This window comes from Puma concolor, chromosome C1 (assembly GCF_028749965.1).
Source record: "Puma concolor isolate L17-30 chromosome C1, mPumCon1.1.hap2, whole genome shotgun sequence".
Lineage (NCBI taxonomy): Eukaryota > Metazoa > Chordata > Mammalia > Carnivora > Felidae > Puma > Puma concolor.
Window position 1 is genome coordinate 152,819,643 of NC_141674.1, and position 20,237 is coordinate 152,839,879.

General features: G+C 36.1%; 1 protein-coding gene across 7 annotated transcripts in view; it reads right to left on the reverse strand.

Annotated features, from left to right (window-relative positions):
• Positions 1-20,237, reverse strand: part of KCNH7 (potassium voltage-gated channel subfamily H member 7) — a 480,526-nt gene that overhangs the window by 123,525 nt on the left and 336,764 nt on the right. For 3 of the 7 annotated variants that reach the window (XM_086718755.1, XM_086718760.1, XM_086718754.1), the window contains exons 4-6: positions 8,811-9,239; positions 4,051-4,071; positions 3,603-3,626 (exon numbers count right to left, since the gene is read on the reverse strand). In XM_086718755.1, coding sequence (XP_086574881.1) covers positions 3,603-3,626; positions 4,051-4,071; positions 8,811-9,239 — 474 coding nt within the window. The remainder of the gene's footprint in view (positions 1-3,602; positions 3,627-4,050; positions 4,072-8,810; positions 9,240-20,237) is intronic. The other 4 variants (XM_086718758.1, XM_086718757.1, XM_086718756.1 and 1 more) reach the window with 3 other exon arrangements.

Genomic DNA, 20,237 nt, shown 5'->3' on the forward strand with positions numbered 1-20,237 from the left:
ATGAACAGATGGGATTTAGGATTCTAATGAAAGAAAGGAGGATAACCTGAAAAACAAAGTAAATGAATTTAAATAAAATAAATGGGCAGAAATAAGGGGAAAAAATAGCTTCAATAGAAAGGAATGTAAAACTCAAAGGTGTATAAGGAGGAATTGATGTTCTTTAGAGAAACATTTGCAAAATGGATGACCATTCATTTAAACGTTTCTGTATTCTAGAAGGAGACGAAAAACAGGTGACCAAGTAGACTAAACCAACATCTGGATAAAGCTCTAATATATTACAACTGTCTGATTAAATATAAAGTAGGCCATGTTCCAGCTACAAAGAAATATCCTGAATTTAGAGATCAAGCCAGAGGCTAAAGCAACAACTGGGAAGAATTTTAGATTAAAGATGTTTAAAATTTTTATGATAAGGTTATTTGAATTTATCATGAGTTACAAGATGCTAAAAGAGAATATATTCTCTTTTAGAAGTGCTGGAAATATAGCCAAGGACATCTGATAATTTTTAAAAACTGCTGTTTTCTTTTTTAAAGATCATTGCTCTTGAGGATAAAATGGGACACAAGAAAAGGAGAGAAAAAAAAAAACAAGGTTATCACATCATCAGGTCTTTACACAATATTTCTTAGGGCACTGAGTTTATTTGGCTAAAGTTTAATAAAATGTAAATTGCTGAAGTGACTTAACGTTAGAAAAAAAAGCAAATGCAGTGTTTAGTAATTGGATTTTGTAAAAGAACACTGGCAGCCAGTTTAAAACTTAGATAGATAAGAAGTAATCATATTATTTGTAGTCCATAATCATATTACTTCTTTGGGTGTGTAATATATAATTTTCAGAAGAAAACTATCACCATTGAAAATCAGTATGCAAATTCTTATAAGATCACAAAAACTTGGCCAGTGTAGCTTATAAGAAACAAGCTGTATCAGATCGGTTGATTTCCTTTGTGAGTCTGCTAGGTTTTGTGGCTTGGGGAGGTGAAAGCTGTGATCAGTCCTGCAGATAGTTTTGTTTCTGACTCACATGCCAGATTCACACACAAGATGGAAACTGAACACACTATTGTCAGTGGGATGCAGAGTTCCTTGGAATAATAAGCAGGTGGAAGCAATAAAGGGGTAAAGCTATATTAAGGACCTATTTACTAAGTGGGGTAGGGGTGGGTTAATTTTTATGGATGACTTGGAGAGCAGTATAGGCAGAGAAACCACCACTAAATTTGAGGTGAAGATCAGTTGATGAGTGATTGAGACAGGATTAGGTTCACCTCTCACAACATTAAAGAGATTGTTAACAGCATTTAACGTACATGCACACATAGAAGCAGCAAATGCGATTTATTTGAATTAACTTTTCCAATCCTTGATAATGGGTTACACTTAGATCTCTGAAGTCTTATTTCAAAGATTCATAAATTTCAAGGAAATGTATTGAAGGGAAACAAATTTAATCCTAAGTAAGAAGGTTAAATGGAAATGATTCTGTTTTAGAAGAAAAGACTGAGTACCAATTGCTGTTCTTATAGTATGATATTATATCAAGATTAGACGTAACCAGCTGGAATCTCTGGCCATTCAGGATAGATAAAGGGGGGAAGAAAATTGCATTTCAGCAAGAAGGATTTAGGTTAGCTCTTGGCGTAACAGGCAGTAAAATAGATTTCCCAAGAAAGTTAGAGAATGGGATCCCCCCAAGATAAAGATTCCTCTACTATTTGTGTCAGAAATTTTGCCAACCACCTCGCCTGAGGGGGATAAACCAGATGCTCTTGAGGTCCTTCCAAATGCCTACCGAAATGATTCATTTTATTCGGTCAAGAAATTATTTTTGGGTGACTTCGATATTTAAGACCTGTAATTATGCATTTGTACACAAAGAAGTATAGAAATTTGTCTTTTATTTTATTTATTTATTTATTTATTTATTTATTTATTTAATTTTTTTTTTAAATTATTTTTTCAACGTTTTCATTTATTTTTGGGACAGAGAGAGACAGAGCATGAACGGGGGAGGGGCAGAGAGAGAGGGAGACACAGAATCAGAAACAGGCTCCAGGCTCTGAGCCATCAGCCCAGAGCCTGACGCGGGGCTCGAACTCACAGACCGCGAGATCGTGACCTGGCTGAAGTCGGACGCTTAACCGACTGCGCCACCCAGGCGCCCCTGTCTTTTATTTTTTAAGTTTTATTTAAATGTGGTTTAGAAACAAAACCAAAAAATTTTAAAAGCGCACTCAATGTATTATTCTATATCTACTTAGCATGTTAATTTTTCAGCAAAAATCTTAAAGAGCCAGATACTTAAGTATTTTTTGATAGTTTCAAAACCAGAGTCTGAACAAATAATGAAGACTTTGAAGGGTACATTTACATTAATTTTTAAATTAAATTTGCGCATTTTTAAATCTAATTTGGGAGTTTGACTTCATAAATATTAATATGGGAAAACTTCCTACAATGGTTTAGAGTTTCCTAATCCCAAATTCTGACTTTGATGATTCATTTTTATTTAAAGACTACTGCTATTAAAAAATTGAGGGTCAAGGAAAAAGGGTTGGAGATTAAATGGATTTATGAGAGAAAAATAAAAAAAAATGTGGTTTGAATGACAGCTGTGTGAACTACTAGTTTTAAGATAAGCAAGCTCAATTTTCTATTTATTGAGACAAATCAGATTCATTTTTCACTGCATTTAAGAGATCATTGGAAAATTAGTGTCTAATAATTAATTGCTAATTATTAAATGCTAAAGCCAATCATATTTCATACAAGCAAGTTAGCAAGGGGTGTCTGTATTCTGTTTCTTGACATTATATCCTGAATTATACTCAGATCACCATCACAAATGACACTAATTTGTTCCCTTTTAGAAACCACAGTAGACAGGCCGAGGATAGAATAATCATGTGGGTGAAATACCATCCCAGTATTGGAGGTCACCTGCATAGACCCTTTTTGAAGTGCTCGCAAAATAAAATTGGGATGGGAGAAGCTGCCACAATTTCCCTTATTTTCAAATCACCCTGGATTGATGACCAGAAAACAGCTTTAGTGTCTAGTGCTATTAATTCATAAGCATCACCAGCTCTGACTTAATTAGGGAAGCAATTGAGAAATCAATATACAGAACTTCATAGTAATCAGAGTAGCAGTGACATACAGAAGAGGCCAAAACAGTGAATTTTAAATAATGATGGTTACCGGTGGAGACGTGTCCATGCAACATACATGCACCAAATGAGTCATTGTCACCATATGCACACTCACAGCGGCATGCATGGCCTATGTTAAAAGGCTAAGTCCAAATGTTTTCAATTTGATGAGAATAATATGATTACTATATTTTGTGATTCCTCGTACCTACTATGATATAGTAGAAAAAACAGAGGTGAATTTCAAATTTGTAGTCAAATCCAGACTTTTCCAGAGGTACTGCCCACTTAAACATTAACCTACAGTACCTATAGGTCATGCTAGTGATTTCAGACTAATATAGGACACAATTAAAAATGACTGAAATGTAATATAGAAAAATAGAAAATGACCATCATGCATGTACAGTTTACTACTACAGTAAGCTTAAAACCATACCCCCTGCCATCCAGGAACGTGAAACTAGTTTTAAGGAAACAAAAGAGGAACAAGTGAAGAGATACTGTCATGTAGCACTTTGATTACTTTATTTAATCTTGCACTCAAAACCTTTTTGGGGCTGAAACAGGCTGATGTGCCTCTTTCATACTGGAATGTATTTAGCTTAATATTTGTTTCTTTCCAAATGGTTTAAATATTTAGAAGCGTTCATTGTCAACCTAGGCTTATACTTGCAAGAAAAAGGAGTTCAGAATCATTTTGGTGCCACAGCTGAGAAAGTAACAATGTCTCCAACAAAATCAAGCCACGATATCTCCACCAGGCACCTGGACCAGCTAAGGGCAGCATGATGTTGCATTGAACAGGGCATACAGCAGGCAAGTGAACATGCCAAATAAAGGGGCTCTTTGAGCATCAGGTGATGAAATTTGAGTTCGTACATTACCTTTGACATTGCGACCATTGTCTGTTTTGAGCACATAAGGGTAAAAAAAAGAAAGAAATATAAAAAGAAGACTAAAATTATGTTATATACACTGAATTACAATCAGACTAAACAGGATGTGATGATTGAAAATTGTATCTTTGAAATTAGCATTTTGTATTATTCAACCAAGTAAAATGCATATACCAAAAATAATATCTGCCATCATAAGCATGCACGTTCAAGTATGTGAATCATTTATCTCATTTATTTTAACTGGATTCCAAGCTGGGTATCTTTTATAATTTACGACACTTTGGAGAAGGCATCTCCAGCTGTCTGCAGTTGTGATAAAAACTTTCAGTCTTGTCAGAAGCCAATTTTAGTGTCCCTTCAACCGTCATTTACAAGAAAGACTGCACAACATTTGGTATGTTAAGTAATTGTTTTTTTCATATGGTTTAACCTAGAAAATTAAGACAACAGCTTACCTTAATAAACCAACTTGTGTCACTAATCAGAATTCTATTAACTGCCACTCCCACAAATGTTCTTCGATGCATATTTTGAAAACACCAAATAGTGCTCAAAGAATCATTCTTAGGCAAAAATAATTGTAAGAAATCAGTGAAAGATTTGACTTTTAAAAGTAATGTGAGATTTTTAAGTCTATGTTGTCACAATGCACTCAGTATAATACCTAAAATATTTAAGAAATTCATTTATATTAAGATGGGCTGTTTTCAAATCTCAGAACAAAGTGTTTTCAGATTTATTTTGAGATTAGCAACCTGACCCTTCGATGCATATTTGCTAGTAACAAAATCTGCATTACTAGTTTTGAAACAAACAAGCTTAAAAGAAATGAAGTCATGTCAAAACCATACAAATATATCCAAGATTTGAAAAATCTGTTCAACATTTGTTGACATGTACAGTAATGCTGTGCATATTTAAAATCTTGGGATATATCATAATTGTTTCAAAGTCTACAAGTGAAGCAATTTCAATAATGCGGTATATTGAACTGCTAGTGTAGACACTGGCTCACATAGAGATATGCAAAACTGTGACCTTACATGACAACTCTGCCTTCTTTGAGGGACCATAAAAAAGCAAATATGGATAGTGAAGAGACCTTGATTACATAGAATTAACTATCTCCATCAGAAGCGGGGCCCCCAAATCATTAGTAAAGTAACAACTACTTATAAGTAGTTAAAAATTATAACAAACCTCGAAATTATAAAGATTTGCAAATTCCCAAAAAACTGACTAGAAGTTATATTATATGGTTAATGCTGCTTTGACATTCTAAGACAGAGCATGCAGTCTGTGCATTAGTGCTAGCTGAGACCTTGTTATTTGTCCGTGACAATATAACTGCAGAAATTAGAGTAAGCATCTAGAATCTTCTAGCAGCTTGTCAGAGTAATTCTATGTCGGGTCAATCTAATAATAAAACAGGGCTTATATTTTCTATGTATTTTTTTTGAAAATTTCATTTTTCTAATAGTGCATTTTTCTTATATATACAAATGTATTGGTCTGTGATGGATTAGAAAAAATCCTGGTCCTTCACCATAAATGGTTTGAGAAGTAGAATTCTAAGGTACTTGGTAATATATATTAAATAAAAGGATAATGTAAAACATTATGCACTATTATATTTGCAAATTATTTAAAGTTCTATAAAGATAGCCTATAAAGAAGGAAATTTCTCTTCTTGAATGAAGAAGCAATAATCTGAATTCAGAATCTGGTGCATGTGGGACTTAACCTGTTAACCAGTCACATGAATTCATAAAATTAAAATCAGTTTAAAAGAATTTTCATCATCATGTAGCATTGTGCATCAACTATACCCAAAGAAAAAATAAAAACTTTTAAAGTTTTCCATCTTCTTTTGTCAGCAGCTCAGTTTCTAAAATATATCAAATTATGTAGCCATAGGAAGTGTGGTTTCTTCTAGGCTAATCAGTGATTTTGTGGCTAAAAAAACTGTTCTAAAGCTGAACTATAAAATACCCTCTGAATTTATTCACCGATAACCAGACAACTGTAGCATCTGTAAGCAAGTGATACTTTTCTGGAAAATAACATAGCTTTGGTGTGGGAAGAAAATCCAGGATGTCCCCACTACTGAGTGTCCATGTATAGAACCTGAATTGAGAAATCCAGAAATATGAAATCATCCTTTCCCATAATTGTATCAGCAACAATGTACGAAATGAAGACTACATAAAATGGAAGCAAATAAGGTGAAATCATGAAATCTGATCTAACCTCCTCAGCACCACTGTCAAATCACAGGCGACGTCTATGCCACCCACTGATCATGTGCCATCTAATATGGAAGAATGGTATTAATACTGTAACTCAGGTTCTAGGCAATAAGGCCAATTTCTGAAAAGCCAGTATGATTTCTAAAGATGCTTACACTAACGGGACGAACTAAGCAAAATGTATGTTGGTCATTTGAATCACCCTATTGGATTTATTGCATTTCAGCTATATGATTCATTGCTCAAAGATCAAATTTCAGCAATTTCATTCAGTCAGGAGATATTGAGCATGCAATCACTCCATGGTATGGGGACCTTAGATGACTATTCAGTTTGGAAATTGTCCTTGATTTTATTTTCCTTTTGACCTTCTTTAGACTACAGATTAAAATGGATGTGCTACTGGCGTTTGTACCATATATAGTTTCTCAAACTTATCTGTGGAAAACCCTTCTGTTTTTGTGATACTGATTTATCTCTTTTTGAATTCTTCCTGGCAATTCTGCCTTCTGAATTCTCTTCTGCCTTCTCATCTTCACTGTGGCCTTTAAATAAAGATCCCCACATGATTCAAGTATTATGGAATATAATCATTTTCTGTTGTGCGTGGTTTTGAAACATAGTTCGGGAGCATGGTCCTCTCAATGTGGCACCAACACTTATTGAGTTCCTGCCATGAGACAGGCGATTGTGTTGGATATTAAGGCTGCCAAGCACACTATGCCCCAGCTCCTGCGATGGGGGAGCTCACAGAAGCATACTTATGGCTTTGTGTATCCCGCAGAAATGACAGACTTCTAATGTGGAATAAAGGTAGAATGTAATAAATGCTATCATAATGTGCAAATGCTGCTTTGCACATTAGGGTGTAAAATCATTGAGTTCCTTTGGTTTGGGAAGGGGAAATGGGCCCTGAGGACTGTGAGTGGCAGGATGAGGAGGAACAAAGTAGAGAACAGATATTCTTGGCAGAACAAACTAATGAAGCAAAACAATGTGTGATGCATGTTTGGGAAAAAGCAATTACCTTTGTGCAGGTTTATACATAGTAGGGGAAGGAGTCCTGCAGAAGCTGGAAGGAAGGCTTGAAAAAGAACTGTGGCCAGCTGGCAAAGTGCCTAGTACCCTACACTAAGAGTCCAGTGATCAGATGCATGTTTTAAGAAGAAAACTCACAAAAGCAGCAGTGATGACGGGAACACACAGACATGGATACCACAGAACAATGGGCCGCTCAGGAACCTGAACTGCGGGATTTAGAAAAGTGGGACTGATATATCCATTCAACAGGTACTCTGAATCTCCGAGCCTCAGGGAAAGCTCGTTGAGTCCGCAGACCCGTCCTACCACAGGAAAACACTGAGTGGTGGATTGTGGGCTCTGGAAAAAGGTGGTCCTGGGTATGCAAGCTGGCTCTGGAACTCTTTAACCTTGGACGAGTCATATATTTAGCATATCTAAGCCTCAGTTACCTCATCTTTAAAATGGGGCTTAGCAATAATTCCTAACTCACAGAGTTGTAAGAATTAAATCACTTCATGTGTGTCAAACATTTTCAATGCCTCAACACATAGAAAATACTCAGTAAAAGTTGGCCATCATCATGTTAATGATGAGTGTTTTTGTCGCCGTCTTTTAAAAAAATATTTATTTATCTTTTTGGGGGGAGAAAGCGCAAGTGGGGGAGGGGTAGAGAAAGGGGGGCAGAGGATCCGAAGCAGGCTCTAAGCTGACAGGCTGACAGCAGTGAGCCCGATGTGGGGCTCGAACTCACAAACAGTGAGATCATGACCTGAGCCAAAGTCCTAAGCTCAACTGACTGAGCCACACACGTGCCCCTGTCATGGTCTTTTGAGCATTGCTGCTTTCACTACCGGCTAATGTAAGAATGTGAACACAAAGAGGCCAGGGAAAAAGAAACGAATTCTAACTTGTTCTGACTTTGGTTTTCAAGTTTGGTCTTCCAATACTTTCAGGGATTACTTTTTCTCTCTAAACCTTTCCCCTTCTTCCTTCCTACCCCATCCCTACCCAATCAGTTTATAGCTTTCCGATTAGTCGCTACACCACATTTTACACACCTCTTTCTTTGGAAAGATTTGGTTAATAAAAGAGTCCTGCGAAGGCACATCACTCCTGCTCAGAGCTTGACTATTTACTAAATGCAGCAAAATTAATTATGCTTGAGATGATAGTGTCATCACCTAAGCACAGCTTATATTAAGTATTAATTAACACTCCATAAAGTCGGCAGATAATGGTTATCATACCATTTCAGAAACACAGAAAAGAAGCCAGAAGAAACCAAATTATTCACTAGGGTTCAAAGAGGAAAATCAGTAACACTTCCGGATATAAAATTCATAATTTGTAATTGCTGTAATTTACTCACATTTCTTCCCCCAAGGCATAGGCATTAATGTCAAAATTAAAAACTATGGAAATTACCTTTCATTACCCATTAATATATGTTTCCATATTAAAAAAAAAACATACCTTCACTGGCATGTCGGTCTCTAAATATGTTCTTGGGGTGGACACTGAATCCTTCTATATCATGAACTGAAGAAGCCCTCCGTATACTACAAATGCTTTCCTTCGATCTGGAATGAGTCAGCTGGGAACTTGACTGCAGCATGTCAGGGTACAGTCGGTCCCATTGCCTTTTGGGAGAGGAATGGTCAAGAGGTCCCGATATATTCACCAAAGGGGAACATTTGCTGGGCTGTATCAAGGCTTTTGTATCATCTGCTTCAGAAGGGCTGCAGCTCTCTTTTGTAGGAGACTTGAAGTGCTTCATGGCTACTGAATCATCGCTGTGTTTAGATGAGTCAATTACTACCACATCCGGGTCTTCTTGTGGTAAGGACTGCTTTCTGTAAGTGAGAACTCTCAGACCAGGGAATTTGAACCCAAAAAGTTTCCCTACAAGTGGAGACAGGAAAAAAGAAACACATTATAAGACAAATATATAGATAGATACAATCCATATACACATCCATATATACATATATATACTATATATGTACAAGACATATCCCTTAAGAAAAACAAACAAATGAACATCGTTGACTCATATTTAATACCATGTAATAAGATTTATTAATCAATACTGAATTAAGTCATTCACAGTTGGAATGAGAGATATTGTAGAAAATTTCTGAGACTAATTACCATAAAAGCAGTAAGAAAATAATAAAAGAACGTTGTCATGTTTCTGATGGTTAAACAGATATACTCCACTGACATGAAAGTATTACTTGGATGACATGACTTTTTTTGTTTCAATAAATTAAAGACATATTACACATTATTGCATATAACATATTGTTAAAAACACTATACATCCATTTTTAAGGGATTTGGGGGAATTTTACGGGAATTTGAAGGGTGGAATACAGTTTGGAAAGGAAAAGAAGGGATGGGACACCATAGGCAAAAGGGAGGGTACTGGAAATATAGTGCATATGTGTGGAGTGGAGGATAGGGGGTGATTGTACTGGAAGAAGGGAGGGAATGAGGTGGGGATAAGAAGTTGGCCTGACATATCTAGAAGGCTTGTATTAGACAATACTGTGACTCATGTGTGGATTAGAAAAACAGGGTCAGCTGTTTATGAAAACATTCCTCATTCCATTGGAAAATCTTTAAAGGCTTTACGTTTCAGATAGAGATGTAAAGATAAGAATTTCTCTTTCCTGATATATTTTTTTTTTCCAAAATATGAGAATATGGCATGAAATGTTATCCTTATCTCAGTGGATGAGGCTTAGAAGGACAACCAAGTATAAACATTCAAAGGTGAGTTTTAAAATTAAAATATTAGCTAATAAATGCATAAACTCACTGGCAGTAAGAATGCAAATCAAAACAAAATCATGTCATTTTCCACTCTTTAATTTAGCAGTTAATTGGAAAAAAACAAACAGATAACATGTAGTGATGGCAAAAAATGCTGGTGAGCATTCTGGCACTTTGCTGGTGGGATTGCAAATTGCTACAAATTATTTCAAAAATCATTGTACAATATCTATTAAAATGAAAACATACTTTTCATTTGACTCAGGAATCCCAATAATAGGATAGTACAAAGGCACAGAAATAAGACACAGCCTGGATATCCATTAGAAAGAGAATGATTGAATAAATTATGACCTTTTTATACTTTGGAATCTTATAATGCTCTTTAAAAGACATATATATATATATATATTTTTTTTTATTAGAATTAGAAGTTTATCAAAATAAAAGTGTTAAGTGAAAAAGAGTTTCAGTTTAATGTTTGTGACATTTCATTAAAAATAATAAAGACTTTATTTGTCTGTAGAAGTTGTATAGCAATAGAGAAAGATGTGGAAGAACACACATCAGACCTGTAATGTTGACTGGCTAAGTGGGTTTGGAAGCAGAAGGTAATGTATTGAATTCTTCTGTATATATTTTTATTGTTTGTTACATCAAGCATGCATGCATTCCTTATAAACTTTTAAAAAACTGATGAGGTAAAACTTTTACTTCTAAAGAATGAAGAGATAAGACATAGCCTCCAAACAATATTGTGTAATTCAAAGCTTGTCTAAGTATTGTCTATGAGAAAACACAGAGTTTCTAATCTCCATTGCTAGTGCAGTGGTCTATGTTCAAATCGCCTGATGGCTTGACAATTACACATTGCTCTTCTAGTCAATCATTTGGAGTCTTTGGGCTACGATATTACCTACCTTATATTCTTTAAGTGTCATGGGCACCATTATTTTTAATACATTTATTATGAACTTTCCCTCAGTCATAGGATGGTTTTAAAACATGGAAGAACACTTCCAAAACTCATGGATTTTTCTGTATTTTATTTAAATAATTACTCTTAATTACTCTTCCAGTAAATGTCTTACCTATACACATAGTTTCCATTCCATATTTATTTAATCCAATGATTCATAACTACATCTCCAGGCCAGACCTTTTCTCTTAGTTCCAAACCTGCATATCGATTGGCCTCATTGACATCTTCACTTAGAAGTCTTAAAAAGACACCTCAAAATTCCATAGCAAATCCAATCTCATGATCCATCTGTCCAATTCTAGCCCTTCTTCTCTGATTAACATGTCTCTTTTCCAGTGGACTGTAGGCCTCATGAGGGCAGGGACCCTGTCTATTTTGCTTACCAAATCCTACCTCTGACAGAATGCCTGAGCATGGTAAATGAATTTCTATCATCTATAAACAGATCCTAAACTGACAATGTGCTTCAATTCTGAATGTGGAAAACTAAGATACTTAATTATTCTGGCCAACTTAATTGGATAATCTTAGCCTTCTGGAATTGTATTGACCCATGTTTACCAAAAATTATTGATTGAGTGGAACTCAGTAGCTCATGGAAATGATGAACTCTATACCTTGCCCTTTATACCCGATTGCAACTCTGTTTCTTAATTTTACCTTTTTCAGAGGTTACTAATTGCTACCATTCTGATTTTAGAACATAAGACAGAAGTGTTTTCAAATTCTTCATTTTATGTAAACAATTAATTACAGAAAATTTTAGAATTAAGTAGGCTACTTTATTATTTTTTTTTAATGTTTATTTATTGTTGAGAGAGATAGAGCATTAGTTGGGGAGGGTCAGAGAGAGAGGAAGACACAGAATCCGAAGCAGTCTCCAGGCTCCGAGGTGTCAGCACAGAGCCCGACACAGGGCTCGAACTCAAGAACTATGAGCTCATGACCTGAGCCGAAGTCGGATGCTTAACCGACTGAGACACCCAGGCGCCCCAAGTAGGCTACTTTATTATTGTAAGCTTTCATTTGTGGGCTAGCAGTTAATAGTGTTAAATACAACTGTAATATAATTTATCTTTCTGGTAAAAAAAAACAAAAAACAAAAAAAAACATGACACAATGCACAGACAAAATCCAAATATGGTCCACTTTAAGTTCTGGATTAATAAATTGTAGGTGAGAGTAATCAATCTATGCAAATAAGATTAAATAACAGTATACCAGAGTAACTGTTTTGCAAGCATTCCTACATAATTTTACCAACAACTCTTATATGCTCAAGTAAATTGCCAAGTTAAAAATCAGTGAACTGCATCAAAGTCACTTGATTAGTTTTTAATGCTCATGGAATTGACTTATAAAGCAGTTTACAAATCAATTCTGCAAGCTTATTACAATGCATTGAAGGTCAATGCATACTTTTATTCATTTTTCATCAGTTATATTACCCTCCTCCTTTAAAAACCATTCACTGTGTTTCTTAAATTAATGGCCACACAAGGCATTTAGCTTGCTCCTACAGTTTAGTCATATCCAAGGTGGTACAGATGGTCTTTTCTGCATCACTAGTTTAATATGACCATGTTATATTGCATTACAGATTTAGTTGTCTAACCACAGTTCATCCGGAAAGAATACACATTGAAAATTTTGCTCAATGCTAGCACTTTTAGGCATGAAATATAAAGCATGGATGAGTATAATCCTGTCATGGTTCTTAACACTGAAAAATACCCTTATAAGTTAAGTCTCCATATTTTACCATATCTGCTTTCTAACTGGACAACTAAAATAGGTACCATGTGGCCTTTCATCTATTAAATGTTTTATAAATCTGAAATAAGAATGACAGATTAGGAGTTTTTACACATTTTTTACACATTCTCCCAATAATTAATAAACTGCTTACACAAACCTGATGTCGTTTAAATATACCATTTTCATCTAAGAAGTATCTAACATGCATGAATGAATGACTGCTACAAGGTCTTTCTCAGAACATGTCACTTTTATGAAGCTGTTAAATGTAATTTTGGAAGCTTCATCTTCATGTATCCTGTGTCATATTTAACTGAGAGCTTTTAACTTCTCACCCAAGTAGGTACACAGTTAATCAATTATTTTTCTCTTTAAAAAAGCCTGGAATTATGACTCCAATCGATATACGCAAAGATGTTAAACACTTGGCTCAAGGCCAAACAGGAAATCAGGGTAAAGTCAGAATAAAACAGCAACTTATTTTACTTAATTACAGTTTTACCCAAGATTTGGTGGTTTCTTGGGCCATAAATATCCACCTGAGTATTTAATGAGAATCATAATTCTCCTCTAAATAAATGTAGATAAATGCATACACACAATTTTATTTATGACCTCTGAAAATGAATAACAAAGTTCCCTTCCCTCAACCAAAACCCTTCTTCTAACCTCCCCTAGGATTGCCTGGGATTAGTTGATTCTTAATATTCCTTTTCGTTCTGAGTTTCTTTGTTTATATATTTATGCTATTCATAGTTCCCACAAATTTATAATGATCACAGCTACATTTCTGCCCTATCTCCTGTGGTAATGGAAGTTGGTTCTTATCTACTAGCATTTGGAAGGAAACAGTTTTTCTAATTTAGGAATGAATCTGGGAATATTAGAAATAACATTTCTCGCAGAAAAGCAAATATTTCCAAAAAGTCCTCCGCATACTGCTAATCATTGAATTTCCTCACAATTGCCAATTCCCAGTCATTTCCTGGGTTCAGCTTCTCTTCATTGCTGCAAACTCTTAGAACTTTGATTACCTAATAATTTTACCAGGGGTGCCTGGGGGGCTCAGTCAGTTGAGCTGGTGACTCTTGATTTCTGCTCCTGATCCCAGGGTCATGGGGTTGAGCCCCACCTTGGGCTCTGTGCTGAGCATGGAACCTGCTTCATGTTCCCTCTCCTCTTGAATATATATTAAATATGTATTCTCTCTATATTAAATATGTATTAAATATATTTAATATACTTATTTTATCAGAAACAACTTACTCTGGCTTGGTTCTGCTTAGTTGAATTATGGACTAAAAAGTAGAGAGAAACTTTAGTTCAAGCAGCCATGGAAACTAGAGAATATAGTAGGGTAAGGAAGGGACATGCTTGGTGGGGGTGGGAAATGGGGGATGTCGTGAAGACGATGAACAGAGCTGTTTTCCTCTCACAAAGGAGTATAGGTAGCGGGAGGTTGGATCCCTGAGACACGTCTTGTACCAAAGGTCTTTATGAGGAGTGTTCTCAGGAGATATGCGTGAGAAAAGGGATTAAGACAGGATTGGGTTAAACTCTCATGCAAATGCAAAGGAAGCTTCAGCCAACCCTCGGGGGAGCTCCGGATCTAGAACAGCCCTGCTGTTCTAGTGATGCCCCATTCAAGTCAGGGCATTGGTCTTTGTCTCCCAGCATCAGCCAGTCACCTGCTACAGCTACCCCATGAGAAGGTCCATAACCTGCGCAAGGCACTTCCCTGCCTTGGACCACAGTTGTCAGTGAGGAGCAGAGCTGTGCACACTCAGCAGCCAATATTCCCAGCTGCAAGGATGTCCCAGGCCTGAGGAAGGTGTCTGGCTGAGTAGCACCGTGCCCACAGCGCAGAGCAAGAACGAAAGCCAGATTTGGGTCTGAAAAAAACTATAATCTGAATGAAGCCTACTATCAGCTATTATCACGCCATAAGGATTTGTGAAGTACTGTTGATGTACCTCTCTAAAATCACGGTAGTCACAACCTGACACTTAAATTGGAAGCCTTAAAATCACCGTGAGGTTTTCTCCAGCCAAATAGTTCCAGATGTGCAGAGACATGACTTTAATCTCTGAGTCAGAGAGAGCAACAGACTGAATCTGATGGGAGAAACAGGCAAGATAATTGACTTATCTGCCTTGTCTTTTTAGGCAGAAATTTCCATCGAGGCACCCTGCAAGGAGATGAATCTTTCCTACTCCCAAGTGTGTAATGAATATATGATGTTGCCCATAGGCTGCTAGAACAACCCATAATATTGTCAAAGAAGGCAGTAGGTGGCAGTTAGACTGGGGAAAAGGATCATTCAGTATGAACTCAGCGCTGACCTGATTAGCGGGTGACAAATGGGGCAGTGCAGCCAATGAAGTCCTGATACTAGTGACAACAAAAGATCACCAGGGGGCCCATGGATCTAGTAAAGCTGAAGCTAAATGTAGGACCCTTTAAGGGAACAGAGATGGTCAGTAAGGCCTTGAAAAACTAACTCCTAGGGTGAGAGATACCAAGAAAAAGCAGCAACGTACAATGAGGCAGTAAGTGTGAGACCAAATTGGAATCTTGAAGCAAGGCAAGTCCTGACCCAGTAGCGCATGGCGCACATGTGTGGAGGTGGGGGAAGTTAGTGCCGCAGTAGCAGCGAGAGCCATTACGGGAGCTGCAGCAGCAGCAAGAACTTCTGGAACAGGTTCACAAATGCTGATGATGTCTGAGACATACTGCTTCCAACCTGGCCAGGTCATCATGAAAGCCAAGAGGCAGAAAAGACAGGTTTGGGATACGGGATATAAGGCAGAAAACGGGACAAGGTGGTGGACTGCTTTTAGCCACCCAAGGTTAAAATATCTCAGTGAAGAGGGATTGGAAATGAAAGCAAACACATCAGTAGTATATGTACCTAGTAAGGTTTCTATGTGATAAATACTTAATAAATCAACGTGTGTCTTATTAATACTGTTATTTTATTTCTCTCCAATAGATTTCTTCCTTTTCCAAATGCCATTAGAGAAGCCATTCAAACCGTGTGAATGTAATGACACAACCTAAATTGACCTGGGATCACCATATAGTCATCACATTGACAGGGACTCTCTTGATGGAGTATTCCAAACACAAATGGTACAGACACCAGCTACCCAAAGGCAGTATGACCAGAAACTGTCCCTGATTTGGATGTTGCTAGGTAACAAAATTTTCCAAATGATATGCACATGAGGAGTTTCTGGCATGGATATGTCGATTTAGGCGGTCATTAGCATTCATTATTAATAAAGAGATAAAACATAATTTTTTTCAACTACCAGCAATTTTCCTGATGTCAGAAATATGTCTTTTGCCCAAATCCTAGAGGGGAAATGTAATATAAAGTTGATTGCAGCCCGTGACGGAAATTTTCCTGGACTTCTTTTAGCAACCATGTCATAGTTCCTTTTTTATATCAAATTTAATCTTTGAAAAGAGGAAACTTGCAAACCCATGATAATAGTAAATATTAGTTACGTTGTAAAACCTTTAATTAAATTCATCTGAATAATAGATTGTTTCCATAGTAATGCTCACTGAGGGGGAAACTCTATATTACTACTACAGCTCTTCATCTTTGAATTAAAGAATAACTTTCAGCTCCAATGGAGAATAGTAAAAACACTGCGAATACCCTTTTAGAAACCAGTACATAGAAAATTTCTTTGTTCTTTAACTTGAGGTCTGAAAACTGATATGCAAATTTGAGGGAGTAATGTAGCTATTCAGGCAAATATAAATTTTATGTGTCAATTATTCAGAATATTGAGTCCAAAGCATACGAATACATTTTTAGTGGTTTAAATTAGTTAGATAATTGCTTAAATTACCAGCTGCATTTTGTGTGTATAGACTAAGCTGTTGTCAAAGCTTTTAGAGTAATTCAAACTTTTCTTTTAATAAGCACAAAAGTAGAAATTCTTCTTTGGTTCAGACAGTATGGTTTTAATCATTTCAAAGATAATGGAATCTCCTTTGTCATACCTTAATAAGATTAAATTAGATTAAAAAGTTCACTTTTGAAAAGAACTGTAAGAATAAGAGACTATAAAAACTTAACTTTATTATACTTTTACATTTAGTTTCACTTAAAATTTATCTTTATAGTTTTATGTAAACATTAATTAACATAGCCCAGTAGTTTTCAGATTTTAGCGGGTATCAGAATGACCTGAAGGGTTTGTTAAAACATAAACTGCCAAATTTCTGTGTCTCTGAGTCAGTTGTTCTGATGTAAGGCCCAAGAATTTGCATTTCAAACGTGTTGCAGGGTGATGCTGATGGACTTACCCTTGGGGAATCATTGACTAATGCCCATTCAGTAGGAAAATTAAAAAAAAAAAAAAAACACTTTAAATTACTCAATAAAAATAACCTATTCATTTTTTTTTTAATTTTACAAATATGTATTCGATACTTACTATTTGCAAGAGGTTAGGGATGCATGGAAAGGAAAATAACATCCCTGCTATGTACTAGAGGTGAAGGGTTCTTGGCCACTTTAAATAAAGAAGGTGTTTTACAGTTTTCTACAGACCTTACCCTTCTCTCTATTTTTATTCATGGTCTTTTTCAGTCCTTTATGCTACTTGTCCAGTAGGCAAATGAATATGACCAATGTTGTAGTAAAGGCAGGCATGATGTCACAGAGGCAGGAACAGGTACATTTTTCTGGGTGAGTTCGGAACCCTGGACAGATGAAGAGTTCTTTGGAGCAAGCACCCTAGAGGGATGAAGGCATTCAAATAGAGGGGCTACCATGTTGTACAAACAAGGTGGTATAAAGCATGTTTCAAGGAACCACCACTGAAATATGGGATGTGATGGGGTGAAGGGATAGGACATAAAGCTAAAGAAGTATCACAGAACAAACCACAGGTGTTTTGTATAATACACAGGACTTTGGAGTTTTATATTGTTAGTAACAAAGAACCATTTAAAGGATATAAAAAGATGGGTATTATAATTTGATGTAAAGTAGAGTGACATGTGATCCTGAAGAAGAGAGGCTGAAAGCAAGGATACCAGTTATGAGACCCTGCATCAGCCCAAGAAAGATGTGTTGTGGGCCTACTAGGCAATTACAATGGGCTGTACAAGAGATAGCCACAAGGTGCACTTGACTGAATTTGATCACTTTCGTTGGGAGAAGAGATGATTAAAGATTAGCATAATCCCCATGTTTCCAGCTGTGGTGGCTTGGATGACACTGTTTGGGATGTATGAAGAGCAAGAGTTTTTGATGGAATGGATGGATGGTAACTGGAGATGGAAAGACAAGTCTTAACTTGAAATGCTAAATCTATAGAAATTTAAAAGTCTTCCAAAGGAGATGCCCAGTGGACAGTTGGATACATGACGTTCTAAGTGGTAAGGAAAGTCCAGAGAAAGGTATGGGCTGGAGATACTGATTTGTGAGGGAGTCTTTACCCTGTAGGTCATGGATAAGTTTGCCCATCCAGGGTATATAGAGAAGATGACTAAGGAGAATACTAAGAGTAGCTATTGGGAGATAAACAGCATTTATGAGTAGAGTAAGATGAATAAGAAAATGGTATGAAATTGGCTGCCACAGAGATCAAAATAAACAAAGGAGTATGGTGTCATGGAACATAAAACAACAGAGAGAAGAGAATCAGATTTAATAAGGTACATTCAACCTAGAGGGTAACATAGAGAGCACAACATAGAGAGTTCAATTACAGTGAGCAGAGAAATGAAAGAAATAAGAGAAGCAAATGAGGAAGTATGGGAAGTCTGAAAGCTTGGAAGAGACAACATAAATGAAGAAAGCCAGACAGAAACAAACAATAAAGACAGCTGAGGACTATCGCAAACTGGAGAATGCAGGCCCCATCAAAAGGTGTGGCCAGTATTCTGTTTCAGCCTATTGCAAACACGTAGTCAGATACTTGTGTTTTTCCAAAATAAGCCAGAGATTTTCATTTTAGATGTCATATTCCAGTTTTTAAATGTTGACAACAAACTTAACTAATTAAAAGTTTGAGAAAATATTATGAGATATAATCAATGTGTCTGTTGAAGTACAGGCTATTTTCAGCAGCATGAGTGCGAGCCAAAGGGAAAGAGCCAGTGAAAATATTGGGAGCAGTGGGTGGGATTGGTGAGGACAAGTTTTGAAGGAATGGAAGAGAGAATGGGTTGCAAGTGGAATCTAAGCCTCAGTTAACATTACTGGGACATTTTTGTTGAGAGTGGGCTTGTTAAAGGAGTTTCTGCCTGCACCCTTCCCCTTGCTCTGAGGTGTGGGAAGTGAGTTTATTTGTGGGGACAAATGAGTGATTTAAGGTTAAGAGTGACTAGAAGCCAGATGAAAGTTTAAAATACTTGCCAAAGGAAAAAGTTCAAAGATCTGAAAAAAAAAATTAAGATCTCATGTACAGTTTTGACTTGCAGTATAATCATTTTTAAATTAAAAATGATAAAGTTCATCATTTTTCTGCAAGTAAATGAAACAATGTGGGCCTGTTTTCTTGTTGGGAAATATTTAAAGTTTAGTAAAATGAGAACACTTCAGAGATTTGTGATAGTGATGGTAAGAGTAAATTAAATAGATTTAAATTTAAACAGAAACTATTTTAAGTTGATAAAAGGAGTGAAAATGTTATTAGTTAAAAGTTTACTTGGGGATATGAGCTTAAGATCAATTTTCATAGTGGCTCAAAGTGAATCTTTGGTTTTAAAATAAGATAAAAACATAGAATGCATCTGTTCTCTGTTTGGATGTATAATTTTAATCAAGACTTTTTTGTTTAATTCAGGTTGCCCTAACTCCCCTGAAAATTTTTTAACAAATTAAAGTGTGTGTGTGTGTGTGTGTGTGTGTGTGTGTATGTGCATTTGTGAGTCAGACTGGTGATCCTAGACTCCTGCTATAAAATAGAACTCAACATATAAAGCTCAAATATACTTGTAAGTAATTTAAAATGAAATGTTGATATATTTCAGTTAAAATAATAAAGTGAAAGTCTCTTAAATTTGATGACTATTAACTTTGAAATTAATAGTGTTACCAAAAACACATAATTTGGTTATCCTCTACATCATGCAAATATTTCACAGGAACAGATATTAGAACAGAAAAAAAGAACACATTTTCCCCATTCCATTAGTTCCTTTAGATGTGGCCCCCTTTTAGTTGGTAGGAAAAGTACAATCTTCTCTTCCATTTGGTATCATTTCCATTCTTCAGATTTTAGAGCTTTTCCAGAAACCATCAATGAGAAAAGACTCAGTTGTATATTTTATTTGGAATTTATACTTTTTATGTGGCAACTAATTGACTCAATGATGCAGTGTTTATCAGTTTGGTAGACTTTTCAGTA